Raw genomic sequence first — 22,780 nt, 5'->3', positions numbered from 1 at the left:
ATTTGTCTTGGATATGTGTGTTGCTCTAGACTCCGATTGTTGGGGGAATAACGCTTCAGGATTTTGAAATACAAAGGGAATGAAGAACATTTCCTGTTTTGTTGTGTGCTTTGTGAATTGAGGAGATGTTTGTTAGTAGAGAGGACAGCTTTATTGCTGGACAGGGAGTGGAGTTGTAGCATATCACTCAGGGCAGGGCATTTTTCAAGGCAAAAGACTAATCTGTGTACAAACTAAAGTTAGTAGGTGAGATAGTTCAAGCGAATTTAGATGCCAGAGGGCAATAACAGTGATGTGTGGAGTATGGCTTGTTGGAAGCAAATTTGGCTATTTTATTATACCATTGCTCTACTTTAGTTTTCAGGGGGAAATTGAGGTTGGTAAAAATAGGAGAACCATACATAAGTATAGGCTGCAGGTAAGCTGGATTATGTTATCCGTCTGCTTTCAGACATATACTAATTCGGATTGATGTAGCAGACCCCATTTCCGATGCATTTTTTTTTCTTGCTTGTTGGATGTAGAGATTGAACAGAGATCGAACATTGTGGTGTTGTCTACTATAACTCTTATTAATTTAGTATTGGAGAATACCTCAATTTGTATTATCTGCAGAGATGATCAGAAAGTTAACTCTGCATTTGGTATGAGATTTAGAAGTGAAAAGATTTGTCTTTTATTGGTATTAGTATTACATCTGTTTTTGCTAGCCCATTTTCCATGGAGAAGAATAAATCTTTTGGAGCTGTTTGAGTTAAATGGCATTTTGTGCAGAGCAGTTAAGGGTTGCAGCACTGGCATACTGGACTATTTTGATGTGCTTTGAGGCAGTGTGTAAATTATGGATAAATATATTAACAAGAGTGGCCTAGTAAGGAGCTCTGGGGAACACTGGAAGAGACTAGTAAAAAGGCAGAGATGTTAGATTGCCATTTAACAGCTTGGGATCTGTCAGACACATAGCTGAAGAACAGACTGTTCCCTCAGTCTGACTTTCAACAGGGTCAGTGACTTGGAGGTCTGGGTTCCCAACCTTTGCCTGAAGACCGTGGTCAGCTCCAGGTTGGGTATCTGCAGTCATAGCTGCAATACAGGTAATATTGCATTTGACCTCTTCTTGAACCTAACTAAAGCTTTGACACCATCTGTCATAATAAACTGCTCCATCAGCTAGTATCCCTTGATTTGTCCTACTCCACTGTCTCATGGTTCCATCACTCCCCTGCTGCTGTGGACCATACTGAAACCATTTCTGTCACTAGCTCCTCTGAATCCTATCAAAGATATGCCGTAAGCAATGAAATTTCACTTGTAAATCATGTAGGATTTAGACTTCATCACATTCATATTTTAAGGTGCTGGAAGAATTTAGGTCTGAACAAGAGGGTTTCCATTGAACACTGATTCTAGAAGACCACTTTGGTCCGCTTTGCAAACTGAGTTAAATGCCACAAATGCACTACCTGCATATGGCAAATCTAAATCCTGATGCTCTGCCCACATCTGCTAATGCATTCATTTATATTTATGTTTATTTATAAAAATAGCTAGCAATATTTCTACAATATGGCTAACTATTGTGAATTTAGCTAGTCACACTTGAAGGTTTACAACTAAGTTCTAGCCACCCTAACCTTCTGATGCACTATATTTACTCTGCTTTCCTCTGTCCCACTACCTGCTAGATTTCTACCTTTCTTATTACTCCTACATGCATTTCCTACCACATTTTATTATGTTGACTACATCACTGAAGTCCTCATGTTCTTGCAGCACTGGATATACAATTGTTATTGTTTTCAATCAATCTATACGTACACAAAATACTTCATTTATAAAGGTGTGCTAATGTTTTCCTTCGAGATTTTTTTTCTTTTTGCTTACTGTAAGTATACAATTTTTAACTTTTTTTGCTTAATTACCAACGGTTTTGTGTATATTCCGAACAGTCTTCTGTAAATGTGCATTACCTCAAGTCAAAATGAAAACATAATTGTTAAGCAAGTAAAGGTAGGAATGTTGTATTGATGAATGCTAATCAATACTATACAAGTGTTCTAAACATATTTATGACACCACTACATATTAGGTAGAAATTATAATGACTTGCAAGATCCTTGAAGGTTTTCATAATTTATTATATAATACTGTGAGATTAGCCTATTTTACAGAAAATGATGCTGACATGAAACTAATTAATTCTCAAATAAAGATAGCTTAATTTTATTGCCTTCCTAATGCTCCTAAGCTTATCATTGATAACCACCAGGTAGACCTATTATTTTAGGTTGTGGTCATGTATTTGAAAATTTTATATAAAATGATCAATACCCATTTGATTAGCCAAATTCTAGGTCTACCTTCTCATACAAGGGATACCACTCATTTGCTATACACATTATCACAAGTGTTATACAGGGTTACCCTTTTACATTTGAATTGCCTTACTTTGTATTATAATTTTGTTCAATAGTAATTGTCAAATCCCATTTCACCTGTAATGTAACCAATTCTTAATTAATTTTCCGTATGCACATTTATGGACCTTTACAAATGGTAATCCCTGTTCTATGTCAAAGTTTTATATTGTTTTGTGGAGCTTTTCTCTCTATGACTCCACTGAAAATGGGCTCTTACTGTCACAGTGGACTACCCCGGTAAACAAATGCCAATAAATAACCAATACATGGCAGTAACTCAAGTTATCTTTTGACGTTGCTAGCCTATACACCAGCACTGAACACAGATTTGGACGCAAGGCCTATCTTCATTTTTAGAAGACAATCTCAAAACACAATTTATAACATAGCTTGTAAAAGTTTACCTAAATAACTTCTTTATTTTTAATGGTAACATTTACTATCCATTGAGAGGTACAGCTAGGGGAACAGGTGTTGCCCCAATTATATGCTTGCTTTTCTATAGGTTTATTTGAAAAAAATAATTATCAAAATTATGTTTTGTGCATCAGGGGGGTTGCTATTTTCTTTTCATATATGATCTGTTTTTATATGTAAAGAAGATTCCACTTAGGTACCTGAGTTTATTAATGAGCTTCATATTAAAAGTTTGATCTGAAGCTTTGCTTGTTCGGCTCATTCTACTAAGATTAATTTTTGTTGGAAATTATTTTACTGAACATTCAGAATAAATCTATTTTAAGTAATTATATAAACCTGACTCCACTACTTATTAGCTTTCACCCTGCTTATTATTTTCCGAGTGAATTTTTACAGATAAGGCCATGTCTTAGAGTAATTTTATTAATCAATTGTGTATCTTAAGAATGTTGCAGAAAACAAGGTATTTTATGATTGATGTTTTTGCAATTTATTGGAAAGCTGCTACAACTCTAAGGTCAAAATTATTGTTTTTATTATAATCACAAATAAAGGTCAAACATGTTTTTCAAGCTCTGCTTCATGTTGTTACTCATTTCACTGCTCAGTCCTATGACATTATTGATCCTGTACAGAAAAAGTAGAAAATATTGGGTATGAACATTAAAAGGAATGTATGTACTCACCATAACATTCCATCTGAGTTCTTGCTCTTCATTTGTCTTGAACCTGTGGGTATTCGGATCAGACTCGGCTGCCTTTCCAGCATCTGATGCAAGCTCCAAGCTCCTTCCCAATCTGATACAAAATCGTATCCCATGACAAGAATCTCCCTAAGCAAGCAGAGGAGAATAACAGCGTGACCATTCCTCTTCTAGCCAGACCGCCACACAGCCTACACAAGGCAGAGGGAGGGAGGGAGGGATGGTTGAAGACAAATGAAGAGCAACAACTTAGATGGAACATTATAGCGAGTATATAACTTCTTTATCTGAAGCTGTTGCCTTCATTTGGTCTACAATCTGTGAGAGTCCCCAGCTACTAAACACCTGGGAGGCCCTCATGGAAGGATATTCCAGAGCACGGCGGAGCCAAAGAATGCCCTGTTACTGAATTGAATGTCCAACTTGTAATGCAAGATGAAAGTACGTGAAGAAGCTCAAGTAACCACAGACAAATGTCATCCAAAGAAACTCTGGATCAGAAGGCAGCTGAAGCATCCACAGATCTAGTGGAATGCACCTTACTATGACCAGGCAGGGTTAAACCTCTAGCAGAATATTCCAAGGAAATGCACTGGGAAATCCAATGGGCAATTTGACACTGGTTTCTCTAAAAAGGCTTAGAATAAGAAATAAACAAATTCTTTTCTTTTATTCCACAATCCTATAGCAGTTAAGCGCTTTCCAACTGACCAGTCTTCTTCAGAACAGTCAACAAGCACCATAACTTCCTTTTATACATAAACCAATACAATCATTTTAAAATTAGCAAAAAAACATTTAAAGGTATAGTGCACATTGAGCAAAGCAATAAAAATCAATATTTATAATCTTCCTAGATATTTGAATAAACCCATATCTAGTGTATACAATAATTATACTATCAAACTATTAAACTATATAAAATATTTATAAAACATTTGTATATTTAAAATTATTTTTAAACATGTATGTAAACTATATATAGTATATAAAAAAACTAAAAACTCTATTTCATATTCATACTACTATCAATATTGGAAGACTTGAGACTTTTATTAAATCAATAAGTATATTACCAATACTATAATATAAACAAAGTAAACAGTGTAAGTTTATTAATGAATCCAGATACATTAGACTTAAAAACTTCAACTCTACATGTATTAGAACTAGAACTGGAAATTGTAACACAAGTAGGGTGATATATATTGCTACATGTTGTACTTGTCCTATGTATTACATAGGCAAGACTGAAAGAGTTTTCAAAAAGCGTATATATGAACACCTTTACCGTATTCAGAGGAAGGACATGAAGAATGCATTGTCTAAACATATCCATGAATATGGTAAAGAGCACACTTTTCAGTTTGCTATCATAGATACCATTAGTTATTCAACATTTGAAACTGGAAGATGAAACTGGCTGCCTTGGAAAGCAGATGGCAGATTTTATTAGACGCTACTAGACCCCCAGGACTAAACGAGTCCATCAGTATTAAACCTTTCTTGATCCTCTCTTAGTATAAGTCATTGAGTTATTATAGTATTGGTAATATACTTATTGAATTAATAAAAGTCTCAAGTCTTCCAATATTGATAGTAGTATGAATATGATATATAGTTTACATACATGTTTAAAAATAATTTTAAATATACAAATGTTTTATAAATATTTTATATAGTTTAATAGTTTGTTATTCAAATATCTAGGAAGATTATAAATATTGATTTTTACGGTCATTGCTGCTGATGTGCACTATACCTTAAATGTTTTTTTGGCAATTTTTTAAAATGATGATTTGTTATGTATAAAAAAAAGTTATGGTGCTTGTTGACTGTTCTGAAGAAGACTGGGTTCCAGTTGAAAGCGCTTAACAAAGAGGATTTTTGTGGAAAGAAAAAAATTTACATCCTTCCGCGGCACTCCAGTTTCTTTTCTTTCTTTTCTTTTCCTTATTGGAGTTGTGTTGCTTGTTTTTGTTTAATTGACATGGCTGAACAGGAGACTACCTTAGAGGCTTCATTGTCTTTTGAACTCTTAAACAGTATTGCTTCTAACAAGGTACTTCCAAACAGTATTGGTTTTAATAAGGCACTTCAGGCTTCTAATGATGGATTGTGCCTGATTTGCATTCACCCCAAAGTGACGGTTGTCCATCCCTGAAGAAACCGGAAGGTGTCTGGCGTTGATGCATTGGGGCATTACTATCTTCGGAGGATGCAGTTCATAACAACAAAGCCACAATTGATTTATTTGCTATATCACCCAAAGAACAGCGACGGTTTGTTTTTCACGATGATGCACTCACACCAGCCCAGGACTTCACTTTTGATTTTAGTATATGCATTCAGCAGAAACATCATGTTGACAAAAAAGGTACTGTTGCCTATATTATATCTAGCCCTAAACCTAAACAAACAAAAAGGATTGTTGACCAACCTGAACATAATAAAATAATGAATAGTGAATTGTTTACCACAAAGACAAATGAAAGAGAGCTATTTGAAAATCACATATATAGCTCTCTGAAAGAAATGATTTATGACTTTGGTAAGAAACTTAATAGATGTTAATTATTTAAAAATTGTATAAATCTGAAGATGGTTCCTAAAGGTTTTTAAATTACCATTAGGCATATTTTATAATGTGGAAGTGATGAATGAATTTAATAGTATGTTTGATGTTTTGGAATTGCTTTCATGGAACTGTTATTAAAATATCAACATTTAGGAGATGAGTTAGAAATCATGTATGAGACTATATGTAATGATGTAGATTATGAGACTTGGAATGAACTTTTAAAAACAACAGTAACAACAGAGCTTATATATGGCCTAAAGTTAAAGAGTCAGAAGTAGGTTTTATGTCCACCCCGTTGGACTACACATATTTGCAAGACATCCCAACAAACAGTGGACCCAATACAAAAATAGATCAACATTCCCACACAGGAGCAAGTGTAGTTACAGTAGACAAGACTTATGAAACTGAATCTGTGACATTTACCCTCTTATTGATCAGAATATTGTTTCAGAGGGAAATACTATTAGTAGTAGGAAGTCATCTTTGAATTATCCTATGGTCACATGTTTTGAAGGTTTCAAAGTCTATAACTACACAGATGTCATGCACAAAGGAATGAAATTTATTCCCACTGTTAGCAATAATTTAGTTGATAATATCAAGCAGGTGAAACAACTCAATTTGGCTGTGATTTTGATGGCTCAACGGACCAGGCAGTTTATCTCATCCCAGTATATCAAATTTTGAGAAATTGGTTAGTCAAGACATTTATAGACACAGGGACATTAGACATAGGAATTTGTTGCATAACGGTCCACCACAAAATCTTACTCAATCAGAAAAGGAATGTCTTAACCAAGTGATGCAGAATAAAGGTGGTGGGTTAGTACTTTTTATGTTCAAGCATACAAGTCTTGTATTTATGACATCTTAAATCATCTCCTTAAATCAGATTAACATCGGACACCATCGATCTGGCTATAGAGGAATATTTAATAGACAACAGGATTACAAATGACACTTATATGTTTTGAAGAATTTTGGCAACCATTGTTCAGACCCATCATCTCTGGCTCCCATTTTATAACATAGGAAATGGATTGATCATCAACTAAAACACATTTATGGAAATATCCCACACATCATGAAAGATTTTTTGGGCAAATTACAACATGAATATTGGAGACCAGACCTCATCTTAGTCACCATTGATGTTCTTTTCTCCAGTATACCCAGAGAACTACAAATAGCCTCAGGAAACATGCAGGGGTTAGTTGGGACAAGGTTGTGTTGTTGTGTGACATGATGGGACTGGTGTTAGATCACAATTATATTGTGTTTCAAGGGGAATATTTCAAGCAAACAACATGGTGATGCTGGAATGGGAAGAGGAAGTGTTATTTAAGAGTCATTTTATACTCACATCTCATTCTATGCCAGATTTTTTTTTATTTTGTGGAAGGCCTCTATAGAGGAATTACAAGAATTTAATCAATCTATCCTCTACATTTTAAAATTTACTCATCAAAACCAACATACATTCATTTCCAATGATTACCTACATTTTACAAGTAACCATCCTCCACATTTTAAAACATGGCAGTGTATCCGCAGGATAATGTGACAGAAGCTGTGATGAGATACAATTGAATATGTGGGTAATGTTGACTTACACTCCACATATGTGTTTTATTAAGGACATTATACCAACACATTGGAAATATACTGTTTCGAATTTGAACGATTTTCTCCTGAATTTGTATATAAGACAGGCATTAATTTAAAAAGATTATTAGAGAAAGCCACAAAGGATATGTACAAAGGTACAACGTAAGTTTATTAATGAATCCAGATACATTAGACTTATGTATTAGAACTAGAACTGGAAATTGTAACACAAGTAGGGTGATATATATTGCTACATGTTGTACTTGTCCTATTACATAGGCAAGACTGAAAGAGGTTTCAAGAAGCGTATATATGAACACCTTTACCGTATTCAGAGGAAGGACATGAAGAATGCATTGTCTAAACATATCCATGAATATGGTAAAGAGCACACTTTTCAGTTTGCTATCATAGATACCATTAGTTATTCAACATTTGGGGAAACTGAAGATGAAACTTATAAGTCATTGAGTTATTATAGTATTGGTAATATACTTATTGATTTAATCAATATTGATAGTAGTATGAATATTTTTTATATACTATATATAGTTTACATACATGTTTAAAAATAATTTTATAGTTTGACAGTATAATTATTGTATACACTAGATATGAATAAGAAATAAAATGTTGGTCAGATTTACAAAATGATTTAGTCCTACGCAGGTAAACCTGTAACTGTTTGTGTACATCCAACAAGTGGAGTTTGTACTCCCCCTTATTTTGAAAATTTGGGGGGGGGGGGGTAATCACTTGATAGATATGGTCTCCGACGCTACTTTAAGAAGAAAGGATGGACTACTTACACAAGGACACCCTGTCTTTATGAAATACCAAACAAGGAGGCTTGACCGACAATGCCTGAAGCTCCAAAACCCTTTTGGCAGATGTAATAGCAGCCATTAAAGCAGTCTTCCAGGACAGAAATTGCAAGCCCACTGAGGCTGCAAGCTCAAAGGTGGGCAAGACCAAAGCTTGTAGAACTAGCGTGAGATCCCAGGAAAGCGTTGGGGCCTTAACCGGTGGCCGAAGTAAAAAGGTGCCTTTCAAAAAGGCTTTACAAAGCTGAAAAGAAGCTAAAGAAGCCATATTGTCATCTAGATGAAAGTTAGATATAGCTGCCAGTTGGCCATTGACCATAGAAGAACTGGCATCTTGCTGAAAATTACTTGCTAAAAATTCTAAAAATCGCCTGAACCAGAGCAGTGAAGGGGTTTAGGTCACGCTGAGAAGCCCAAATAGAAAAACATTTCCACTTACTGGAATAAACCTTCCCAGTAGAAGATTTATGAGCTGCAACCAAAATTCTTTTGACTGGTGAGGATAACCCGGGAGTCCTGACTATCATAGGAACTGGAGCAGCCATGCAGTGAGCTTCAGACTGACCAGGTCTGGATGGGGAATCCCTGAAGGATGAGAGATGAGATCCAGAATCGGATCCAACGTCCAGGGCAGACACACAACATGAGACCAGAGAGAGGGGAACCATACTTGAGGCCAAAATGGGGCAAGAAGGATGACAGAACTCCCCAGCCTGCAAGTTTTCTGAAGAAATTTCAGTATTAGGGGCAGAGGAGGATATACATACAGAAGACGGGAGAGCCAAGCATGAATCAGAGCGTCTCTAGTGGCTTGCCTCTGGGGGGGGGGGGGGGGGTTCAGAGCGAAAAACTCACTGCATTTCACATTGGAAGGAGAGGTGAAGAGATCGCAGCAAGGCTGACCCCACTTGAGAAAGATCTGTTTCGCTACCAAAGGATTCAGTGACCACTTGTAAGGCCATCAGTATAGACCTGCTGAGCCGGTCGGCTAGAATGTTGGACTTCCCCGGGATGCGTGTTGCCACCAGAAAATGGCCAGTGGAGATCGCCCACTCCCATACTCTGATGGCCTCTCGACACAAGGGATAAGACCTGGTTCCCCCTTCCTTGTTGATGTACCATACCACCATCATATTGTCCATATGAATAGCAATCATCCCTAGAGGAAGATGGGCATGGAGAGCTTGCAACACTAGGAGAACTGCCCACATCTCCAGGACGTTGATATGCAATTGAGTCTCAAAGGGGGGACCACGTGCCTTGGACTGTCCTTCTAAGGTTTGCTCCCCAACCCTAGCAGGGAGGCGTCCATGGTCACTGTGGCCAAGGGAGGAGCCAGAAGAAAAGGACGACCCCGGAGAAGATCTGGGGAACAAGTCCACCACGAGAAAGAGTGCCTGCACACCAGAGATGCCCGAATAGGGTGAGACAATGGAAGAACTAGCATGGACCATTGAACCGCAAGGGTCCACTGAAGTACCCGCATGTAAAACTGAGCCAAAGGTAAGAGTGATCACAGCCACCATGGACCCTAACTCCCATAATACCAATTCCTCTGTCAGCAATTGAGCTTGAAGAATACAGTGGACATGTAGTTTCAGAGACTGGATTCTGTCTGAAGTTAGGAAGACCTTGGTTTGAATAGTGTCCAACCAAGCTCCGATGAAATCTAGCACTTGAATGAAGGTCAGTAAAGATTTGTTGAGACTGATGGTTATGTTCAACTGGTGGGCTAAGTGAAGCAGGGAATCCCTCACTTGGCAGAGTTGATGCCTGGAAAGGGTAGCAAGGAACCAGTCATCCAGGTAGGGGAAGACCTGGAATCCCTGTAGTCTCAGATTAGCCGCTACCACTGTTCTCACTTTGGTGAACACCCTGGGGGCTGTGGTGAGATCAAAGGGGAGCGCTCTGAACTAGTAATGACCTTCTCCCAGCCACAAGCAGAGGAGCCTTCAAGAGCTCCTCTCCATTATTTTTGTCTTGGCAACTGACAGATTTAAGATGCAGAGATCCAGAACAGGTCTAAAGTCCCCTGTCTTTTTTGGCAACAAAAATAATCTGGAATAAATGCCTAATCCGGTTTGGTCTTGGGGTGGGGGCAGGTTGCATGACTCGCTTTTCTAGCAGCTTTGCGATTTCCAGTGCTGCTTCTTCCCTTTGCATTGGTGGAATGTCCAGGAAGTTTTTGGCCAGGAGATGTAATTGGTTGAAAGGGACAGAATAGCCTCTGGATATGATATGCAACACCCAACGATCATTCATGATGGACTCTCAAGCTGTTGGGTATAGAGAGAGGCATCCCCCGACTGCCTCCAAAGCTGAGCAGCCAGGCAACCCTTCAGGGTTGGTGCTCAGTTCCGTCAGAGAAAGGCTCTCGAAACACTCGATTCTTTGGACCCCCCCCCCCTCGGTTTCGGGGGTGGCTACTATCAAATCCCCCTCTGCCTCTAGGGGAAGGCAAGTGATGAGCACCCTGGGAGTAGCTCTGAGAGTTTCAGAACCACTTTTTCTTTGCCCCCTGATAATTCCTCGAAAAGATTTGTTGGGGGATGGAGAAGCGGATCCAGACGGCAGACAGTCTTCCGTCCTCTTTGCTGTGGACAAGAGTGTCACATACAGACTTTCGAAAGAATGTCAAACCATTGTACGAGGTGTTAGTAAAAGATGCCTTAAAGGGTTCTAAGAAAGCACAGAGTCAGCCTGATGGCAACGCTTTTCCCAGTAGCTCTAGTGGCGCCCTCAGTAGCATGAGAGAGAAGCCACATAGAGGTGTTAGCAATCAACGTGAGGGTGGCGATACGAAAGGAGAAAGCCTTCTGGTCCTCCGCCATCATAGACTCTGGGGCAGACCTAGCGATCTCCATGACAAGGTCTTGCTGGAATCTAATTACTTGTGTCATATAATTCAGCGTACGTACAGAGAATGTGGCTGAAGTGTACATCCACTTCCCAAAGCGATCTACCATCTTGGACTCTCGGTCTGGCGGATGGACCGTGGAGCGCTCCTGCACAAGCTCCTTCTTAGTGGCTGCTACAACTACCATGGCATCTACAGGGGATCCCTTGGTCCACTGGGTCCTGAGGAAGCACTCAAGACCTTGTCGGGGCGTTTGTGGATTAGCTCCATCGTGTCCAGCACCTTCCATGTAATTAGATCCACCAGTGAATCTGCACGAGGGGACACGCAGATGTAGATGGTTTTGCTCCAAACACCTCCAGGAACACAGATTCATCAGAGTTGGATTTCTGGGTAGACCACCTCCCTCGCTGACGAAGGATCTCCATGATGTCAAAGGAGACATCCTCGAGGGGGTGACGGGGGGAACCCTCCCCTTCCTCCAAATCGGTATCCTTTGTGAGGGATTCCAGTGGGGAGTCAATGTGCCTCCTTTTGCATGTATGTTGTTTTCGATGCACCTCCTCAGGAGGAGTTTCTGAGGAGGACTCAAAACCATCTAGCTGCTCCCGCATGGAAGCTCCCTGGGGCGCAGAGGCAGCAGGCTGTCCCATGAGGTAGAAGGATGGCAGAATCCATACCAGAAACATTGGGAGCCAGCGCGGACTCTGAAGACGATAGTCAAGGGTCTTGATGGTATCGAGAGAACCCACTCCACCACATCAAAGGCAGGAGGAGAGCAAACCATCTGAGAAGGGAGTACAGAAGGGTCTGCCACCATCTGGATTAACGGGGAAGTTAGAGCCAAACCTCTAGGTGCCAAGACTCCGACTGGAAGGCTCTGCTCTGAAAAGCTCAGAGCAGACACCATCCCCTTGGATCCGGCGCTAAGGTTATGGTTCTGAGAGCTGGATGGAGCCGAGCTCATTGGAGCCAACCTACTTAAGGTAATGGCCAGAATCGAGGTACAAGGTACTGTTGGCACTGACCCCTAAATGCCAGAAGTCCTTGGATCCGAAGACTCCGAAAATGTGGGCCGGATTGGAGGAGAAGTAATTAGTAGGAACGTGGAGTGCATGCCCCCCACTCCAGAGGGAGAAGAGGCAGGTAAAACTCCCATCTGTATCAGAGTGTGGATACATTTTTGCATCATCCTGTCCACCTCTGCTTCGGAAAGGCTGTGGGTGGATTGGGACAAAAAAGGTCATCTATATCGGCCTGGGGGATCAGTGAGGTGAAGCCGGGACCGGCAAATGGATTTGAAGCTTCTCCGGGTGCAGGGAGAAATGAAGGGAACAAAGCCAGGGATACTCCAGTCGTGAAGTGGAGCGGACCTTGGCCAGGGGACCAGCAGAGGCCAAGCGATCACTTCCTAGGCCTGTCCCTGTGTTTATGCTTGACCCCATCCCCAGACCTCTTGGCAGGAGATTGAGTCCCAGAGGTCAGGGCAGAGACAGAAAAAGCAGAAGTAGTCAGAGTTGAGGAGGCCTGAGCCCTGGTGGTAAGATGGGTAAGAAGGCCTTTTAAAATTAGCTTGTTCCTCCTGTTCATCAATGTGCGGGGTTTGAAATGCGCGCAGATGGAACAGGAGGACTCAAGATTGGAAACCCCAAGCATACTACGCATAGAGTGTGGCCATCAGCTGGGGAGAACTAATGGCCACACACTGTGCATTTTCTAAAGCCTGCTTTGGGGGTCTCAGACATGGTCATAGCAGAGAGGCCCAACCTGCAAACACAAGCTTCAGAAAGAAGACAGAAAGAAGGTTTTTTTTTTTTTTTTTTTTTTTTTATATACTGACTAACAGCAGAAGGGTAGGGAAAGCAGAAAGGCTAGAAAAGAGAGAAATCCAAGTAAAAGGAAAGGTAGAACACTCACAAAAATATAGTCACTTAATCAAATAGAAGCTCAGAGCAGCGGATCACTATGCTTTTGCTAGTGCAGCAAATGAGATCTAGGGAGGAGGGAGACGGGGGCGTTATGGGTAGGGGAGGAGCTTGGAGCTCAGATTAGATGTTGGAAAGGCGGCAGAGTCGGATTCGTGCCAGATCAGAGTACCCACACGTTGAAGACCAAATGGAAACAACAACTTCAGATTAATATTGTTATCTAAAGCTCATTTTTATTTCCTTTTTTGCTATAAAAGATGCGATGCCCATGCACTGGCCCCGCAATCAAGGAGCCTTAATCCTCACCACTAAAACCAGTGAGGGGCATCCATATGGGGAAAGGATAATAAATACACAAACAGTAAAGTACAATTTCCCATAAGAGCACACAGAGATCACAGTCAGTCTGGGGCTGGACTCTCCATTTCTCTCCAGGTCCCTAATAAGACTCCCCACTGGCACAGCTACAGGGTCCATATCTCAGAATAGTGGGCAAGCTAAAATCTCCAGCACACTCTGTCCAACCAGTGCTTCGTGTCCCTGCCCAAGTAGCTGACACACACACACTGAGATAAGAGTTGCACACAACCACGCAGACACTCCTGGGGAAGGCTGGCACAGGTTCTCTAGCTGTGCCCCTTTTTTTGCCCAGTCTAAAAGACAGTATCAGCTGCCACCACCCACTAATATCAGCTACTCAAAGGCCCTTCTGAAAGGGTGTCCATTTAGTGTGCACTATTATTATCCAAATGGTAAGTGTGACTGAGCAGTCAAGGCTTATTAGAGTGACTTGGTATAGTATTACTATATACTTGCAATGTACTCTAGAGCTTAAATGAACTCTACATAAAACCGCCACAGTCGGAAGGTTTAAAAATATTTAATAATAAAAATACAAGGCAATACTTCTTACTACACAGTGCAAGTCAAGAGTTCAGAAATCACAGAGAAATTCTTAAAATGATACAGTAGAAAAGTTCTGACATCACAGGAAACAAACTAGTCTAATCTTCCTATTTCCTAGATATATCTAAGGAGAAAACACAGTTCTAAATAACTTGCATATGGAGCAAAGCAGTGTTGGTGATGTTGAATGTTCTCAAGACAAAATGCTCGGAGCTCTCTGATTCTCTCTCTTGAAACTGATAACACAAAGCTGCTTCACATGACATCATTCTTCACATTTCTCTGGTGTCCCCAGGCTAACAGAAACTACATTTACATTCTTTACACCTGGTCAGAAACCAGAGCAATAAAGGACATTTATACATGCAAATTCTAGCCGTTAACTCTGACCTTAAAACAAAAGGCAGAATGTTTTCATCCAGACATATCGGCTCCGAATTTCGACATCAAAGACAGTCATGAAATGCTTGAATCAGCTTCCTCACAGCAGAGTGCCCTGTTGCTACATTTTTGCAGTTCAATATCCAATGCAGTCTTTTCACATTTAAGAGAACAAGCCTGTGGCTTACAGTAATATTTGCAAATGACAATTATCTACAGAATTCTATCTGGCTAGGCTGGCAGCCTTCACCTGCCTTCACTAAAGACATTAATAATAAGTTATGTCAGTTATTTAACTTTACCCGAGTCTAATGTGACATAACCCAGACCAATGGGGCACTCTCCCCTGTGGCGACTGCGTAGTTTGTCCATTTGTGTGTTCTAAATTTGATAGAATTAGTGGCATGAATGTGGATATTAAAAGGCATTTTACATGCTGTAGTCTTGCTGTTTGTTATCAAATACTCCTGTAAATTTGTATTATGTGGGAGGAAACAAAAAGAGCTTTTGCTGTTAGAATTAAGGTACATCTCAGAAATATTCACACAGAGAATAAGGCTAGTTCTTTAGCTGCACGTCATTAAATATCACGAGTCACCTAAACAGATCTAAAACTTCAGTTTTAGAACAAGTTCATCGGAATGCCGGTTATGGGTGCAGTGTTAAAAGTGGTTATTTTTACCAAGAAAAGTGTTTGTATTTTAAAATATGCTGTATTTGTTCAATTTGGTTTAAATTATGATTGTAACTGGACTTTTTTTTAAAATGTTAATTGCTTGTTTAATAGATTACACAATTTCCTGCTTTGTAAAAATAGTTGCCACTTTGTGATTCTGCATTTCATCCTCTCTGGAGGCTTTTTCAGATGTACTAATGGAATGAACTCTGCTCATGGGTGGGGACTACTCATTACATTTTGCTTTTTGGTGTAATCACATTGTTCTTCCCTGTTCGCTACCTTGTGGTGGGATTCCTAACTGGAAAAATATCCATGTACCCATCTCACTTATCCAGATAAATCAAACAAAAAGTAAATAAAACAATATCATGCAAAATGAGAAGATGCTGTACGGTCTCCAGGTAAACATGGACCATACATAACTTTTTTTCCAGGACTCCAAATCGAAATACAAACCTGATCTTGACATTTTCAAAATTAAAAAAAAAATGCAATTCAAACAGAAAAATTCTGAAACACATACTTAGATCTTCAAAATTACTTTTGCAAGGGAATTTCACCTGACCTTGCACTCCTATCGGAGTAATACTTACAGCTACTAGAACCTCAAACCCATTTGCACTTTCAGTTCTACTAATCAAATGCTCACAATTACAGTTATTGGAATTCCAATAATCCCCTTAGCAGTTTTAACTCTGAACACTAAAAGTAATTGGCAACACTAAAGTAAACAAATTTAAGAAGGCATGCAAAATGGAACTTACTGATGAGCGTCTTCTCTTAGCTGGTCGTTCGATCTGTTCAGTGCTAAGAAAAAGAATATACAATTACTTTAAAGAAAAAAAATTGCTCAATGCAAAACAGCAAATCTGATTAATCCTGCCTGACATTCTCTACCTAGGACTATCTTCTGGACCCATAAATGAATACAGGCATATACCCCCCTTTTAGGTAATCTCTGAAATATCCATGTGCTCGACTAATTTGTCTTCAAACCACTACACTACAGCCACAAGCAGAACATGTCGACTGAGGGTAAAACTTTCAAAGCAAATACTCCACGTTTTTCTTAAGCACATTTCTGCAGTATTTTTTTTTTTGTTATTTTTGTTATTCACTTGACCAAGTGCTTTGTGTTTGCAAAGACCCTAAAGCTCAGTCTTATACAACAGGCAAAATGCGATAAAGGGAAAAACAAATGAAAATATTTGTTAGGAGCATACACCCTCAAAAGGAGAACTCCACCATTAAATGTTGTGAACCTTATTCCAAAGTATTTTTTGCCCTGTATCACCACCTGTTTTATGCTCAGAATTGCCACAGGTTTTCATCTCTAGTTGTTTCCTTGCCACAGTTAAGTCCCAACAATTTTTACACTATTCAGATCTCACTGTTTCAGAAAGACTTCAGCTTTTATGACTAAGGATAGACAAAAACTGCAAAGTTTTCAGTTAGATGCCATCCACAACTGTACACAAGAGACTGTGTTCCTGAAGACAGCAGAGGGTTATAAAAAGCTAAGGTGAAACTATTTTTCCCCCAGAAGAGTTAACCGTTTGAGAAATGCTATTATCAAGAACATGAATGAGTTAATGCTGCAGTGCTGCCTAATCTGGTAAATACTCTAATTTTTAATCAGTGAAAATGTTTTACTTAACTACATTTAGCACAGTAACAAACCTATAGTTATTTTTCTTTTACTGTATCCCTGAAATGACATAGGTTCATAGGTAGGCCCTTTGGCCTATATAAGCCTAGCCAAACAGTACACTGGCTTTTGCCACCCAAGAAAATTATTTTCCTGTGCCCCTGTCAAGCAGAGCCACAGAAGTGATCCCCGGGGTGAATTTCCTATCTCCTATCCGATCATCAAGATTTTTCTTGAAGAGTGCTAATGAGGAGCTTTGTTTGATATAGATAGGTAGTTTGTTCCAGAGTATGGGAAGACTCCGAGACAGGAATCTATCCCTCCAGCATGTTCTGTTTATTGTGGTGACAAGGTTTAGGTCCCTAGAGCATGTAGCTCGGAGGGATTGGGATTTCTTTACATGGAGCATGTCCAACAGCTCTGGGTTTGACATAGCTTTGTATGTTAGGCAGAGATCGCCTCTGAGTACACGATATGCAACAGAGTAAAGCTGGAGTTTTTTGAGACAGTCTGCATAGGGCATCTGTTTGAGGCCGGTAATCCTCTTTGTGCGGTATTTCTGTGGCCTTTCCAGTTGTTGTAGATGTCTTGTGAGGTACATACCAAAAGGGGCGTTGTACTCTATAATGGGTCTAATGAGTGATGAGTAGAGGGGAACAATGACCTCTTTTTTTCTTGGATGAGAAACCTTTTGTGATGAGGTGTGCCACGTAGAAGGATTTCTTGACTACTGTGGCGATGTGATTATCAAAGGAGAGAGTACTGTCCACCTGTGTCCCAAGGTCTCATCACATTTTGGTGTTAAGTAGACTACCACCTAATGTGGGAGTTCATGGGTACAGACTTTTTACCAAAAGGGATGACGATGCACTTTTTGGCATTGAGCTTGAGGCCATGGCTTTGACACCAGGCATCTGTCTCAGTGAGGCCCTTTTGTAGGATGTCCACATCGCTAGATTTGATTATGGCTCCTAGTTTGCAGTCATCTGCGAACTTTGTTAGCCAAAGACCTTCTGCGTTAGCCTGTACTTCAGAGAAGTAGATACCAAACAGGAGAGAACCTAGGACTGAACCCTGTGGTACTCCACTTGTCACTGCTTTGAAGTTGGATTTAGAGTCTGCTACTTTCACAGTGTGTGTTCAAGTCAGTGAGGCAGTTGGCAACCATTCTTGTGACATAGGGATTTATACCTAGTTTGGTGAGTTTGTCTATAATTCCAGAGTGGGGGATGGTGTTGAAAGCCTTGCCGAGATCTAGATAGTCTGTGTGTACCACCTTACCCTCATCTACAGCTTTGGTGACCGCTTCAAAGAAGTCTATCAGGTTTAGGAGACATGATCTGCCTTTTACAAACCCAAACTGGGTAGGGTCCAGAGTTTGGAGATTACCAATGTCATTGTTTATAAGTTCCATGACGATACGCTCCATAGCCTTGCTGACCAGGCTAATGGGGCGGTAGTTCCCAGGGTCCGTGGTGGCTCCCCCTTTGTGGAGTGGGATAACTGTTGCTGTGCGCCATTCAGTGGGCACAAAGCTTGAGGTGAGGCTATGACTGAACATGGTACTTAGGTGGGGTGCCAGTTCGTTCTGTAGTTCATGTAGAACACAGCCTGGGATGTTGTCAGGTCCCATGGATGCTGTGTTCTTGGCTTATGACATGTGTCAGTCACTCAAGACAGAGCAAAGCTGACAACTTTCATACACTAAGTGAGTGAAGAGAAAGATATGGAATTTTCACTACAACAAAATGGATACAGTTATGCTGTGATGATTAACTAATTTAACAGTGTGCATTCCAATTGCAGACACCTGACAGGGACAGAAAAGAGTAAAGGGACTATGACCTAGCACAGATTCACTTTGTAAAATTTGAATGGGAGCATGCAGGTCATCAATTCAAAGACGTGCAGAACACTGAGGAGGTTGTCACTACTGTAAGGTAGTGAGAAGTGCTTAAGACTTACGCATAGCACAAATAATTACTTCGTCACACTGAAGGATTGTGCTTACTGTAGTGGGCTTAACATTATGGATCTCTGGTACATGGAGAGTCTACCAATCAGCCTGATTTATTAAGCCATTCCCATACATGTGCAGATGTTACCTTAGATCTGACTTCTTCAGCCATCTGGTATATACGTGACATCCCACCATACCATCTTTGGTTCTTTGTCCCTCACCAGGTCAGTGTTTAGCCTACCATTAACCGTCTGTTAGCATTGATATTCGCCAGGGAACCCGAAGAACCCAAATCAGCCTGAAGAGTTTGAGCAAGAAAGAAAAAAAATGAAAATGAGTAGCGAAAAGGTAGCGGCACCCACCTTGGCCCAAGTGTCCCAAGCAGCAGAGGAGAGTGAGGGAAGGAATTTGTACTGTGATGAATATCCATTATGGTAAGCTACATACAAAACTTTACTTTGCTCTTTGTGTGGTTCACTGTTGCAGTCATAACATTAGGGAAGATATCCAAAGTTGACCCTGTCAGACAGGGTGACTGGCTCCCTGTTGGGATGAGAAGTACAGCATGCCTTCAGAGTAGTGCACTCTTTCAGACGGGCAGTGGGAAATCCTCCCCTTGCCTTGGAGACCGCATCCAATCCGCAATGCTTTGACAGGGTGTGAACAAAAAGACCAAAGTAGTTGCCCACAGGATAGCAGTAACCCTTTAAATGAAGGCGGGGTAACTGATGTGCCCCTTCGCTGAATGAAGTCCGACTTATGCTGCAGGGTCCTCCAGTGACTCATTTAACAGAAATTACTGCAGCGTGCCATTCATATTAACAATTTGTTTCGCTACTGAGGGCCCTTATTTGCTTCCTGCAAAGCAGTAAGAACTGTTCTGATCTGCTGGTGGCTTTATTCTTACACAGGTGACATCTCAATTATTATGTACATTTGACAAGTGCAAAATAATTCTTCCTTTATTCAAAGGTCCATGAAAAGAAAAATATAAAAAGGAGCTGGATTCATTTGTTCAAGGCTACTTGTGTAATAGCCTTTGGTATAAAAAAGGGGTTAGTCACCCTCTTTATAAGGAACATCAGATATGGCTCTTTAGAAAACCACAACATAGACCTCTGAAACCTTCTGAGCTGAGACAAGAAGAAATACAATTTTCTCGGTCCAAAATATTAAGGGTATTGTGGCAGTTGGCTTAAAAGGGGTGAGAACAAGGATATTTTTCCCCAGCACAAAATTCAAATCCGAAGCTGGGACCATCTTTTTCCTGAATGGCCTGAAAATTCTTTGAATGCCTCACTGGATACCAGCAGGAAACTTAATGGTAGCCAGGCAAAAATCAAAGATGCATCATGACAGAGTCACAGATTAACACAACAGGAAACAGTAGAGAATGATACTGGAAGAACCAATGGCATGTCCAAATACTTTGTGAGACTATTCCACCTTTGGCACCAGAGAGTGAATAGTTTCCATATAGCTAGGCATGGTTTTTCATATATTTGATCTTCTAGCTTAACTCCCACATTTTTAGAATGTTCTGAGAATAAAGTTTTCCAAAGGGTGCAAGGTCACGTGATCCAAAATGTCAGTTTTATTGAGAACTTACCAGGGTATATTACTGACCCCCTACAACAAGTAAGTATTCTTAAGCAGTGCATTCTCCCTTCCCGTCTGACACAAGTGTGAGATCCACTGCTATCTTGACCTGAAAGGAACTGCAATAATTTCTGACCTCTCCTCCTTCAGCTTTTTAATTACCCTCTAAAGAAAGGGTACTTGAGGAAAAGCAAAGACAAAGAACCGTCCCAGTTTAGGGAGAAGTCATCCATTAATCAGGTCAGTGTTTTAGGTTCCCTTGAGCAGAATTTCCTTAGCATTATGCTGCTCAAAGAATCAAACAGGCCCATCCTTGACACGCCCCACCTGTTCATGAGGTTCTAGAAGGCTGCCATACTGCGTGGATCCACAACTGATTTACTATAAAAGTTTACTTGTCCTGGCATGCAAGTTTTCAAGAACATGCTGGACTCGAGTGATTCCAGTAAATGCCAACAGGGCTGTATGACTAGCCTGCAGGGGTGATAAACAGTGTGTTCCACTATATGTACGTCATAACTGCAACACTGCCCATGTCAACATTTAGCACTCTAGGTAGATAAGACCATCATGAAGACACCGAGGGCTTGAACACCTGCCACTATTTGTTTTTTTGATGTCTATATGTAATTTCTCCTCCCTGACGCATCATATGCCCTAGCTTTGGAGATCCGTGGTAGAGGCACCTCAGGCTATGTCCTAAGCATCCCTGGCCAAGGTGCAATGCAGGGTCACCTATCTAAACAGCACGTCCTTATTCTTTTGCAGTTGCTGCATCCATCTTTTTGGCCATCTTCTTACAAGGGGCAGAAATGGTATAGTGAATTCCAGCTAATGAGACTGCTAATCCAAAGCATTCCTTAGAAAATACTGCAGTTTGATTATATGCAGTTTTATCATGGGAACGATCTGAATGGTGGATGCCATGTGGACTAGTATGCTCAAGAGCTGTCTGACTTTTATGAATAATATTTTTTACATGTCAAGGAAAAGAGCAGTCAGGGGAGTCAGCCTTCTCCTGCTATAGATATGCTGTGTACTGGGATCAATTAGTGATCCCAAGAAAACAACATTTCTGGCCGAGCAAAGGTTGGGCTTGATCAGCAAAGTTTATCACTGTAAACTACAGTTTAAATGCATCAATAACTCGCATTCAAAAATATTTGCATATTACAGTGTATTAAAGTACATGCAATATGTGGAACGGACGCACTAAATTAGCCATCAGAGTGTGTGTGTGTGTGTGTGTGTGTGTGTGTGTGTGTGTGTGTGTGTGTGTGTGTGTGTGTGTGTGTGTGTGTATATATATATATATATATATATATATATATGTGTGTGTGTGTGTGTGTGTGTGTGTGTGTATGTGTGGAAGAACTACCGCAGCAAGGCTAGCCACCAGGCAGTGTAAACCTTGGCTCTAGATGAGTCACTGTTGAAGTGCCACTCTGACCCATTGTGTAAAAATGTGCAAAATGGTTTTGGATGGATGACATTATTTGGCTTTGATTTTTAACTCCATCATTTGTTTATATTATATAAAACAGCTTTCAAATGAAAAGTGGAAGGAATGACATTAATAAAGTTTTTAATCAATGCCATTGTAGTACTCACCATTTTGAGACAGGTGCACCTTCAAAACTCCATCTTGTATGGTTCACTTCGTTCTCTTTGCTGTTATCTCCACAGTAACACTTTTGCTATCACTAAACAGTTGAAGAGCACTTTGGCAGGAAACACCACACTGCTCAGTGTAGTTCTTAAATTCCACAATAAAATGACATACAACCATACAGCAAACCACATGAACACTCAATTTTAAAATTGCGTTTTCGTCGCTATAAGGACTTCTTCAGATGAATGCATACCATTTAGTTGTGCCTTAATTTATACTAAATTCAATCACCCATAACCAATCACAAAGCAGACCTCATTAACCACTTTTTAAAAATACATAAAACTATATTTTACTAAAACATTCAAAATATAAATGAATAAATATGTAACATTACAAAATCATTTAAAATAAATACTGCTTTTAAAATTGTAGTAAAATTCATATTTATATTTTGCAAATGGTCTAAGTAAAAATAATTACAGAAGCTATACAGAAACATACATTTTCTTGCAGCTTACCCATGGTGGTGGTGCTGTGGTAGCGTCACCTCACAGTAAGACGTTGTCCCGTTCGATTCTCAGCTAGAGCGTCTTCTGCGTGGAGACATGCGTGAATGGGCGTACCTTCGTTGAAGGTTGTGCGTCAGG

At 40.1% G+C, this 22,780-nt stretch overlaps 1 protein-coding gene across 1 annotated transcript in view; it reads right to left on the bottom strand.

Annotated features, from left to right (window-relative positions):
• The window catches only part of LOC122803858, a 1,735,734-nt gene that overhangs the window by 1,516,860 nt on the left and 196,094 nt on the right, over window positions 1-22,780 (bottom strand). Inside the window, exon 3 of the mRNA XM_044073540.1 lies at window positions 16,076-16,118. Within this exon, the coding sequence (XP_043929475.1) occupies window positions 16,076-16,118 (43 nt within the window). The remainder of the gene's footprint in view (window positions 1-16,075; window positions 16,119-22,780) is intronic.

This window comes from Protopterus annectens, chromosome 6.part0 (genome assembly GCF_019279795.1).
Source record: "Protopterus annectens isolate FY-2018-M chromosome 6.part0, PAN1.0, whole genome shotgun sequence".
Lineage (NCBI taxonomy): Eukaryota > Metazoa > Chordata > Ceratodontiformes > Protopteridae > Protopterus > Protopterus annectens.
This window is presented reverse-complemented; position numbering and strand designations above follow the sequence as displayed.